Below are 12,410 nucleotides of genomic sequence, written 5' to 3' on the forward strand. Positions count from 1 at the left end.
TCCCCTCCTCCCTCGATCCATATTCGTCTATCCCTAGACAACTTGGTGGTAGTTCGATGTCTCAATCGCCAAGGCTCAAGATCGCCCCAGATAATCAGGTGCTTCTGACAATCTTCCGTCTGGCAGAGAAGAAGAAATGGCACCTGTCTGCAGTTCACCTACAAGGATCCCGCAACGTGACGGCGGACGCTCTATCCCGGACAAGTCCGATAGAGTCGGAATGGTCTCTAGACGCAAGATCATTCTCCTTCAGCTCTCACCAAGTCCCAGAACTTCAGACCGATCTCTTCGCAACGAGCGACAATAATTAACTTCCTCGATATGTAGCCCCGTCCGAGGACCCCAAGGCAGAAGCAGTGGACGCCATGTCACTGGACTGGAACAGATGGTCCAAGATCTACCTGTTCCCTCCCACCAACCTTCTGCTGAAAGTCCTCTCCAAGCTGAGAACCTTCAAAGGGACAGCGGCCCTAGTGGCTCCCAAGTGGCCCCGGAGCAATTGGTACCCCCTGGTCCTAGAGCTGCAGCCCACGCTGATCCCTCTCCCGGGCCCAGTACTCTCCCAGCAAGTACAGAAGTCGACTGTCTTCGCTTCATCATCGAAAATCAAGGACCTTCATCTCATGATTTTCTCTCCCTAGCCGCGAAGAAAAGGTTTGGGATCTTGAAGAAAAGTCTAGACTTCCTCGAGGAATACAAGATCGAATCCACACGACGGCAATACGAATCATCCTGGAGAAAATGGGTCTCATTCGTCAAGGCAAAAATCCTTCGGAAATCACCATTGATTTTTGCATGTCCTTCTTTATTCACCTTCACGGACAGGGCTTGGCAGCCAACACGATTTCTACTTGCAAATCGGCCTTGACTAGACCACTAATGTATGCCTTCCAGATTGATCTGTCCAACGACATCTTCAATAAACTCCATTTTGCCTTCAACTTGGACAATGATTCGTGCCCTCTCAAGGATCTGACTTAGAAAGTTATCTTTCTTTTAGCTCTTTCTTCAGGAGCCCGAGTCAGCGAAATAGTGGCATTATCAAGGGACGAGGGCCACATCCTGTTTACAGATTCAGGTGACCTTACCCTCTTACCGGATCCGACGTTTCTCGCCAAAAATGAATTACCCACCAAAAGATGGGGCCCTTGGAGAATATGCCCCCTGAAAGAAGATGCCTCTCTATGTCCAGTAGAGAGCCTCAAGGTCTATCTTCATAGAACTTCGGACTTTGGTGGAGGCCAACTCTTTAAAGGAGAAACTTCGGACAGCGACCTGTCACTGTAACAACTAAGAGCGAAAATCACCTACTTTATTCGCAGAGCGGATCCTGACAGTTCACCCGCCGGTCACGATCCTAGAAAAGTTGCATCGTCTCTGAATTTCTTTCAGAGTATGGATTTCGAAAGTCTTAAGAGTTTCACAGGCTGGAAATCCTCGCGTGTTTTCTTCAAACATTATGCGAAACAAGTGCACGAAGTCAAACATTTGTGGTAGCCGCAGGTAGTGTTATGAAACCTGCACCTAACTCTGCATAGAACAGTGAGTTACTTGGGACTCTAACTCCTCGGGTGCCTATGTTGACCTTCGCGTGATACGTAGTGATTTAAAAAACACTTAGTGCTTTTTCATAGACTGTTCTTCTCCCAGGTGAAATGTCATAGTCGTCACATGAGTGCCGCATGCCTAGAGCATGATGTGTTTTATTTTAATAGACTGACGTTCCTCTGAAACGAGTGCCTACTAATAATTTGAAATTCCCTTTCAGATTCAAGAGCAAGTCTTTCATGACTATGTACATTATAATTTATTGTAAATAACTTTTACAATTTTATTGCATTTCCTTAACATGTTCTGCAATGGTGAAATAAAATTTCTATTTTATCACTTGTGCGTCTCAATCCGCTCCTACTTATACTATGAAATACATGACTGTCATAGTTTTATTATCCCCTTCCTCTTATGTCGATGAAGATGACTAAGGGTTCAACCCTTATCATATACTCACTTCTGCAATGTAATATTCCTACTCGAATACTTACTTACATCATACCTTAGAGACCAGACGACTCTATTCACATACAGTGTCTAACCACCACTTGTCTGCCTTTGTGAATGTTCCTATATGAATGCCAACCATTCAGTCTTGTCTCCGAGTTCTTCATGTTCTCCCAGCAAGGTGAGTAGCCCTTCGATGACCACTTTGATCTTCGGCATGGTCCGTTGGGACTTCGCTGCCAGGGGGGGGGCAGGAAGTTTCTTCCCATCAGTTCTCTTATTGAGGTTACTATGCTTATCCTGTCAAAGCCCTAGGCACTTACACTACAAGGGGAAAATCTACCACGATACATTGATTCTCTGGTACTCTTCCATCAGGACGCCATGGCTTGAGCCCAAAAAACGGATTTTGAGCGAAGCGAAAAATCTATTTTTGGGTGAGATAGCCATGGCGTCCTGATGGACCCTCCCTGCTACTTCGTTCAGTTTGTCAGGTCCCACCCTGAGCTGCTGTATCATGGTGATCGGCAAGCAACTGGCTTCAGGATGAGGACGGACGTGACGTCATTTAGCAATGGCGCCCGTTTGTTTACGTCTCGAGTACCAAAAGTAGCCACGGACGAGATTAGCTGTGGAACAGCTCCCCAGCTATTCTCTGTCCCTCCATATCGAAGTGTTAACTCTGTATGGGGTGCAGATAGCTATGTGGCGCATTAATACATGTGTCCCCTGTTGATATACGATGTGTTAAAGGGAAACCTTTAGGATACTCGCTCCAGAAGTTAGAATTCTGTGATAACCTGTGGTTAAATTCTCTGGGAATATCTTAGTAGTTATATACCCAAGGAAGCTACCAAAAAGGAACCTTCCATCAGGACGCCATGGCTATCTCACCCAAAAATAGATTTTTCGCTTCGCTCAAAATCCGTTATATATATATATATATATATATATATATATATATATATATATATATATATATATATATATATATATATATATATATATATATATATATATATATATATATATATATGTGTGTGTGTGTGTGTGTGTGTGTCCATCAGGTGGATTTGGCCTACTGTCATTTTTGCAAGTTTGGTTCCAACGACCCTCCTCCCATCCTCTTTTTTTTCGCATCATTCTAAAAGCGGGTTCGGTTTGTTGATCTCGGTTGTCGAACCTGTTTGTCGAACGGTTCGAAGAAGCAGAGTCAGGCACTAATGCATAAGCTTTGCGGACAATGAAGCCCCGACCACAAAAGTCAGGCAAGAATAGACTTTCTTCGAACCGTTCGACGAACGTGTTCATCAACCAAATACCCCGTTCACACGTTCGAACATCACTTCAAACACTGCATTCGACGAACCGTTCGACCGTGTAAACCCACCTTAACAACAATTTTATAACACTTACAACACTACAAGAAGAAGAAGAAGATTCGGAAATACGAACGATAAGATAGGACTGCCAATCACACGCTTTCTTCTTGAACAATAACAACGAAATTCGCCTCCCCGACTTCGAATGGTTGGCATGCCTGAGAAACCGTGAAAGAATGCAAAAAATCTTCAGATGCCTTCCGAATCGAAGGTCTTCAGACGTGTTCAGAATGGAAAAGATGGAAAAAAGTCTTCAGGTGCCTTTAGAATCGAAAAGATGAAAAAAGTCTTCAGATGTCTTCAGAATCGAACAGATTCGAAACATCTTCAGATGTGTTCAGAATCGAAAAGATTCAAAAAGTCTTCCGATGTCTATGGAATCGAAAAGGTTCAAAACGTCTTTAGATTTCATCTGAATCGAAAAGATTCAAAACGCCTTCAAATGTCTTCTGAAGACTATATGAAAACGTTTTGAAGATACACATCCTTTGACAATAGCGTTTAAGATTCCATTTTTGTCTCCGAAATCTATTGAAGAATGCTTCTTGGATCTGATCATGGGATGGCCATTTTTTTAAAATCTAATGCTGAATGAAAGTACATTACTATCAGAGTAAAAACATGTTTATGATGCTTGTGAGTGGCTTTTGCCGTACAATTTTACGTTATTGTTATGGCTCCCTCGATGGGAAATATTTATTTCTACGTCTTTTGGCATTCGCCTGTGGATTCCTCTTGCTTGAGGAATTCGCGTCCCCTGACAGAAAGTCAGAGAAACGCCCGGAGACGAAGACTTCTCGAGATCTCTCCGAAACGTTGGACGAGGCAATATCGGTTATAGATAAACTGGAGCAGAGGGTTCAAATCGAAAAGTTAGAGAAACGAGTTTACGCCATAGAAAACACCATGTTAAAGAGAGAACTGAAAATGAGAGAAAAAAATGTAATGCTCAAGGAGTTACCCCCGGAGAAAATCTGGATAGGTAAAGACCATGAGACGATGGCCAAAGGAAAGCAGCTGGATACTCTGGAGAAACTATGGCTAGAGGACATATACAAGAATTGGAAGAAAGGCGATCGAAGACCGGCCCAAAAAAGCCAGGAGGATTATTTCCAGAGTCAACCCAACAATGGATTGGAGACGAATTACAATATATGGAATTCGGATTTCCTAAATCCTAAAGATATTAGGAAATCCGAGTCCCCGATTCAGGAAGAGGACACGAAATGGGATTGGAGTTTCTTTAAACAGAAAAATGAGAGTATATGGAACTCAGACTCCCCGATTCAGGAAGAAGACAAGAAATGGGATTGGAGTTTCCTTGAACAGATTAATGACAGTAAATGGAAATCAGAGTCCCCGATTCAGGAAGAGGACAAGAAATGGGAGTGGAGTTTCCTTAAACAGAAAAATGACAGTTTATGGAAATCCAACTCCCAGATTCAGGAAGAAGACAAGAAATGGGAGTGGAGTTTCCTTACACAGAAAAATGACAGTGTATGGGAATGGGAGTTCCCAATTAAGGAAGGGGACAAGAAATGGAAGTCCAAGTCCCCGATTCAAGCAGAACACAAGAGAGGTGAGTCGAATTTCCTAAAACAGGAAAAGGACAAGAGACCACCGAATGACGATCTCATTACATGGCCATCATTTTTGGTAACTCAACAGAAAAAGAGAGACGATTTAGTAAACATCGACAAAGCCATGAAGAAAGAACTTTCCAAAATAAGGAGGCGTAACGCTGAACTAATAAAGGAAAAAGCGGAGTTGAAGAACGATGTAAGGGCACTGAAAAAAGATAATTCTAATCTTAAATGGAGAATGAACAGTTTGATGAAGCATTGGGAAAATGACAAACAGCTGATAAGAAAACATAAAGAGCTTGTAAAACAAAAGAGAGACGATTTAGTAAACATCGACAAAGCCATGAAGAATGAACTTTCCAAAATGAGGCGTAACGCTGAACTAATAAAAGAAAGAGCGGAGTTGAACAACGATGTAATGGTACTGAAAAAAGCGAATTCTGATCTTGAATGGAGAATGAAAAGTTGTATGAAGCATTGGGAAAATGACAAACAGGCGATAAGAAAATATAAAGAGCTTTTAAAACATATCAATGAACAAAAGGACAATTTGGAAAGCGAATTGAAATTCAGGAAACAAGACTTGCACAGAATTGAAGTCAAAGTGGCAGCGTGTGAGAGTCACATGCGGCACTGCGAAGACATCTTGATAAAAATAGGCAAAGTGAACGAATCATTCAAACAACAGATCGAAGTCTTGCGAAAAGAGCGGGAAAAAGAAATGAGGTTTTGAGAGAGAAAACAAAGGCACAATCCCATCGGAGCCGAGAGGAACAATCCCATCGGAGCCGAGAAATAAAAGAGCTCCATCAGGAACCGAGAAGGGAAAAAGAAAAGATAAATCTCTTGGCACAGGAGTATAGGAAAGTGCTAAAGTTAAATGAAAAATTTCGTCATTATATGGATGAGTGCGTGTGTGATAAAAAGCGTCTTGAGGATTACCAATCAAGGCTAAAGGAACAAGTCTAACACAAGACGCCACAAAGAGAAATATAATCAACAAAAACACAAGAGATACGTTCCACGAATTCATCGGGGGACAATTAAATATAAAAAAAAACCGATTGTATACAAACCCGTTGGTCCTCTATATAGGGCATCTCTCTTCCGCTGAGCTTAAAGAGAAAACTACTAGTTAGATATTACCCTGTCTAAATGGTCTAGCTTTTCTGGTCTGATGTCTCTTGATAAAGCTTTGCCTGTACCAAATCATTTTCAAGGTAACAGGTGGACCAGTTTCTAGATCAGTTCTCTTAAAGGTATCTGAAGGATGGACAATACAGAGGGAAATGGTCAAGCTTTTTCTAGTCTGCTTGTCTCTTGAAAGGGATTTGCCTGTACCAAATCTTTTTCAAGGTGACAGGTGAATTAGTTTCTAGATCTATTCCCTCATAGCTACCTAGAAGAGGGACAACGCGGAGAGAAATGGTCTAGCTTTTTCTAGTCTGCTTGTCTCTTGAAAGGGAATTGCCTGTACCAAATCTTTTTCAAGGTGACAGGTGAACTAGTTTCTAGATCTATTCCCTTATAGCTACCTAGAAGAGGGACTACGCGGAGAGATATGGTCTAGCTTTTTCTAGTCTGCTTGTTTCTTGAAAGAGATTTGCTTGTACCAAATCTTTTTCAAGGTGACAGGTGAAATAGTTTCTAGATTCATTCCCTCATAGCTACCTAGAAGAGGGACTATGTGGAGAGAAATGGTGTAGCTTTTTCTGGTCTGCTTGTCTCTTGGAAGGGATTTGCTTATACCAAATCTCTTTCAAGGTGACAGGTGAACTAGTTTCTAGATCTATTCCCTCATAGCTACCTAAAAGAGGAACTATGTGGAGAGAAATGGTCTAGCCTTTTCTGGTCTGCTTGTCTCTTGAAAGGGATTTGCTTGTACCAAATCTCTTTCAAGGTGACAGGTGAACTAGTTTCTAGATCTATTCCCTCATAGCTACCTAGAAGAGGGACTATATGGAGAGAAATGGTCTAGCTTTTTCTGGTCTGCCTGTCTCTTGAAAGGGATTTGCTTGTACCAAACCTCTTTCAAGGTCACAGGTGAGCTAGTTTCTAGATCTATTCCCTCATAGCTACCTAGAGGAAGGACTATATGGAGAGAAATGGTCTAGCTTTTTATGGTCTGCTTGTCTCCTGAAAGTGATTTGGTTGTATCAAATCTCTTTCAAGGTCACAGGTGAACTAGTTTCTAGATCTATTCCTCATAGCTAACTAGAAGAGGGACTACGTGGAAAGAAATGGTCTAGCTTTTTCTGGTCTGCTTGTCTCTTGAAAGGAATTTGCTTGTACCAAATCTTTTTCAAGGTGGCAGGTGAACTAGTTTCTAAATTTATTCCTCATAGCTAACTAGAAGAGGTACTACGTGGAGAGAAATGGTCCAGCTTTTTCTGGTCTGCTTGTCTTTTGAAAGGGATTTGCTTGTACCAAATCTTTTTCAAGGTGGCAGGTGAACTAGTTTCTGGATCTATTCCCTCATAGCTACTAAGAAGAGGGACTATGCGGGGAGAAATGGTCTAGCCTTTTCTGGTCTGCTTGTCTCTTGAAAGGGATTTGCTTGTACTAAATCTTTTTCAAGGTGACAGGTGAACTAGTTTCTAAATTTATTCCTCATAGCTAACTAGAAGAGGGACTACGTGGAAAGAAATGGTCTAGCTTTTTCTGGTCTGCTTGTCTTTTGAAAGGGATTTGCTTGTACCAAATCTTTTTCAAGGTGGGAGGTGAACTAGTTTCTGGATCTATTCCCTCATAGCTACTAAGAAGAGGGACTATGCGGAGAGAAATGGTCTAGCTTTTTCTGGTCTGCTTGTCTCTTGAAAGGGATTTGCTTGTACTAAATCTTTTTCAAGGTGGCAGGTGAACTAGTTTCTAAATTTATTCCTCATAGCTAACTAGAAGAGGGACTACGTGGAGAGAAATGGTCTAACTTTTTCTGGTCTGCTTGTCTCTTGGAAGGGATTTGCTTGTACTAAATCTTTTTCAAGGTGGCAGGTGAACTAGTTTCTAAATTTATTCCTCATAGCTAACTAGAAGAGGGACTACGTGGAGAGAAATGGTCTAACTTTTTCTGGTCTGCTTGTCTCTTGGAAGGGATTTGCTTATACCAAATCTTTTTCAAGGTGACAGGTGAACTAGTTTCGAAATTTATTCCTCATAGCTAACTAGAAGAGGGACTACGTGGAGAGAAATGGTCTAGCTTTTTCTGGTCTGCTTGTCTTTTGGAAGGGATTTGCTTATACCAAATCTTTTTCAAGGTGACAGGTGAACTAGTTTCTAGATTTATTCCTCATAGCTAACTAGAAAAGGGACTACGTGGAAAGATATAGTCTAGCTTTTTCTGGTCTGCTTGTCTCTTGAAAGGGATTTACTTGTACCAAATCTTTTTCAAGGTGGCAGGTGAACTAGTTTCTAGATTTATTCCTCATAGCTAACTAGAAGAGAGACTACGTGGAGAGAAATGGTCTAGCTATTTCTGGTCTGCATGTCTCTTGAAAGGGATTTGCTTGTACCAAATCTTTTTCAAGGTGACAGGTGAACTAGTTTTTAGATCTATTCCCTAATAGCTACCTAGAAGAGGGACTACGTGGTGAGGAATGATCTAGCTTTTTCTGGTCTGCTTGTCTCTTGAAAGGGATTTGCTTGTACCAAATATTTTTCAAGGTGGCAGGTGAACTAGTTTCTAGATTTATTCCTCATAGCTAACTAGAATAATGACTACACGGAGAGAAATGGTCAAGCTATTTTTGGTCTGCTTGTCTTTTGAAAGGGATTTGCTTGTACCACATCTTTTTCAAGGTGACAGGTGAACTAGTTTTTAGATCTATTCGCTAATAGCTACCTAGAAGAGGGACTACGTGGTGAGGAATGGTTTAGCTTTTTCTGGTCTGCTTGTCTCTTGAAAGGGATTTGCTTGTACCAAATCTTTTTCAAGGTGGCAGGTGAACTAGTTTCTAGATTTATTCCTCATAGCTAACTAGAAGAGGGACTACGTGGAGAGAAATGGTCTAGCTTTTTCTGGTCTGCTTGTCTCTTGAAAGGGATTTGCTTGTACCAAATCTTTTTCAAGGTGACAGGTGAACTAGTTTCTAAATTTATTCCTCATAGCTAACTGGAAGAGGTACTACGTGGAGAGAAATGGTCTAGCTTTTTCTGGTCTGCTTGTCTTTTGAAAGGGATTTGCTTGTACCAAATCTTTTTCAAGGTGGCAGGTGAACTAGTTTCTGGATCTATTCCCTCATAGCTACTAAGAAGAGGGACTACGCGGAGAGAAATGATCTAGCTTTTTCTGGTCTGCTTGTCTCTTGAAAGGGATTTGCTTGTACCAAATATTTTTCAAGGTGGCAGGTGAACTAGTTTTTAGATTTATTCCTCATAGCTAACTAGAAGAGGGACTACGTGGAGAGAAATGGTCTAGCCTTTTCTGGTCTGCTTGTCTCTTGAAAGGGATTTGCTTATACCAAATCTTTTTCAAGGTGACAGGTGAACTAGTTTCTAAATTTATTCCTCATAGCTAACTAGAAGAGGGACTATGTGGAGAGAAATGGTCTAGCTTTTTCTGGTCTGTTTGTCTCTTGAGAGGGATTTGCTTGTACCAAATCTTTTTAAAGGTGGCAGGTGAACTAGTTTTTCTAGATTTATTCCTCATAGCTAATTAGAAGAGGGACTACGTGGAAAGAAATGGTCTAACTTTTTCTGGTCTGCTTGTCTCTTGGAAGGGATTGCCTGTACCAAATCTTTTTTAAGGTGACAGTTGAACTAGTTTCTAGATCTATTCCCTCATAGCTACCTAGAAGAGGGACTACATGGAGAGAAATGATATATCTTTTTCTGGTCTGTTTGTCTCTTGAAAGGTATTTGCTTGAACCAAATCTTTTTCAAGGTGACAGGTGAACTAGTTTCTAAATCTGTTCCCTCATAGCTACCTAGAAGAGGGACTACGATGAGAGAAATGGTCTAGCTTTTTCTGGTCTGCTTTACTCTTGAAAGGGATTTGCCTATACCAAATCTTTTCAAGGTGACAGGTGAACTAGTTTCTAAATCTGTTCCCTCATAGCTACCTAGAAGAGGGACTACATGGAGAGAAATGGTCTTGTTTTTTCTGGTCTGCTTGTCTCTTGAGAGGGATTTCATTGTACCGAATCTTTTTCAAGGGGACAGGTGAACTAGTTTCTAGATCTATTCCCTCATAGCTACCTAGAAGAGGGACTACACGGAGAGAAATGGTCTAGCTTTTTCTGATCTGCTTTTCTCTTGAGAGGGATTTGCCTGTACCAAATCTTTTTCAAGGGGACAGGTGAAAGAGTTTCTAGATCTCTTCCCTCATAGCTACCTAGAAGAGGGACTACGATGAGAGAAATGGTCTAGCTTTTTTTGGTCTGCTTTTTTCTTGAAAGGGATTTGCCTGTACCAAATTTTTTTCAAGGGGACAGGTGAACTAGTTTCTAGATCTGTTCCCTCAGAGCTACCTAGAAGAGGGACTAAATGGAGAGAAATGGTCTAGCTTTTTCTGGTCTGCTTGTCTCCTGAAAGGGATTTGCTTACACCAAATCCTTTTCAAGGTGACAGGTTACTAAATTTAGATTCTAGATCTATTCCCTCATAGCAACCTAGATGATGTACTATGTGGAGAGAAATGGTCTAGCTTTTTCTGGTCTGCTTGTCTCTTGAAAGGGATTTTCTTGTACCAAATCCTTTTCAAGGTGGCAGGTGAATTAGTTTCTAGATTTATTACTCATAGCTAACTAAAAGAGAGACTACGTGTGGAGAAATGGTCTAGCTTTTTCTGATCTGCTTGTCTCTTGAAAGGGATTTGCTTGTACCAAATCTTTTTCAAGGTGGCAGGTGAACCAGTTTCTAGATTTATTCCTCATAGCTAACTAGAAGAGGGACTACGTGGAAAGAAATGGTATAGCTTTTTCTGGTCTGCTTTTCTCTTGAAAGGAATTTGCCTGTTCCAAATCTTTTTCAACGTAACAGGTGAACTAGTTTCTAGATCTATTCCCTCAGAGCTACCTAGAAGAGGGACTACGTAGAGAGAAATGGTCTAGCTTTTTCTGATCTGCCTGTCTCTTGAAAATGATTTGCTTGTACCAAATCTTTTTCAAGGTGGCAGGTGAACTAGTTTCTGGATTTATTCCTCAGAGCTAACTAGAAGAGGGAATATGTGGAGAGAAATGGTCTAGCTTTTTCTGGTCTGCTTGTCTCTTGAAAGGGATTTGCTTTTACCAAATCTTTTTCAAGGTGGCAGGTGAACTAGATTCTAGATTTATTCCTCATAGCTAACTAGAAGAGGGAATATGTGGAAAGAAATGGTCTAGCTTTTTCTGGTCTGCTTTTCTCTTGGAAGGGTTTTGCCTATACCAAATCTTTTTTGAGGTGACAGGTGAACTAGTTTCTAGATCTGTTCACTCATAGCTACCTAGAAGAGGGACTACGATGAGAGAAATGGTCTAGCTTTTTCAGGTCTGCTTTTCTCTTGAAAGGGATTTGCCTGTACCAAATCTTTTCAAGGGGACAGGTGAACTGGTTTTTAGATCTATTCCATCATAGCTACCTAGAAGAGGGACTACATGGAGAGAAATGGTCTTGTTTTTTCTGGTCTGCTTGTCTCCTGAAAGGGATTTGCCTGTACCAAATATTTTTCAAGGGGACAGGTGAAAGAGTTTCTAGATCTGTTCCCTCATAGCTACCTAGAAGAGGGACTACGATGAGAGAAATGGTCTAGCTTTTTTTGGTCTACTTTTCTCTTGAAAGGGATTTGCCTGTACCAAATCTTTTTCAAGGGGACAGGTGAACTAGTTTCTAGATCTGTTCCCTCAAAGCTACCTAGAAGAGGGACTAAATGGAGAGAAATGGTCTAGCTTTTTCTGGTCTGCTTGTCTCCTGAAAGGGATTTGCTTATACCAAATCCTTTTCAAGGTGACAGGTTACTAAATTTAGATTCTAGATCTATTCCCTCATAGCAACTTAGATGATGTACTATGTGGAGAGAAATGGTCTAGCTTTTTCTGGTCTGCTTGTCTCTTGAAAGGGATTTTCTTGTACCAAATCCTTTTCAAGGTGGCAGGTGAACTAGTTTCTAGATTTATTACTCATAGCTAACTAGAAGAGAGACTACGTGTGGAGAAATGGTCTAGCTTTTTCTGATCTGCTTGTCTCTTGAAAGGGATTTGCTTGTACCAAATCTTTTTCAAGGTGGCAGGTGAACTAGTTTCTAGATTTATTCCTCATAGCTAACTAGAAGATGGACTACGTGGAAAGAAATGGTCTAGCTTTTTCTGGTCTGCTTTTCTCTTGAAAGGAATTCGCCTGTTCCAAATCTTTTTTTCAACGTAACAGGTGAACTAGTTTCTAGATCTATTCCCTCAGAGCTACCTAGAAGAGGGACTACGTAGAGAGAAATGGTCTAGCTTTTTCTGGTCTGCTTGTCTCTTGAAAAGGATTTGCT

The 12,410-nt window shown here is 41.0% G+C and overlaps 1 protein-coding gene across 1 annotated transcript; it reads left to right on the forward strand.

Annotated features, from left to right (window-relative positions):
• Positions 1-4,001: 4,001 nt before the first annotated feature.
• LOC137644258 (golgin subfamily A member 6-like protein 22) lies at positions 4,002-5,696 on the forward strand. The gene has a single exon (XM_068377253.1). It carries the CDS (start codon positions 4,002-4,004, stop codon positions 5,694-5,696), a length of 1,695 nt encoding a protein of 564 aa, XP_068233354.1.
• The last annotated feature ends 6,714 nt before the right edge of the window (positions 5,697-12,410 follow it).

The sequence above is a fragment of the Palaemon carinicauda genome, chromosome 7 (genome assembly GCF_036898095.1).
Source record: "Palaemon carinicauda isolate YSFRI2023 chromosome 7, ASM3689809v2, whole genome shotgun sequence".
Classification (NCBI taxonomy): Eukaryota; Metazoa; Arthropoda; class Malacostraca; order Decapoda; family Palaemonidae; genus Palaemon; species Palaemon carinicauda.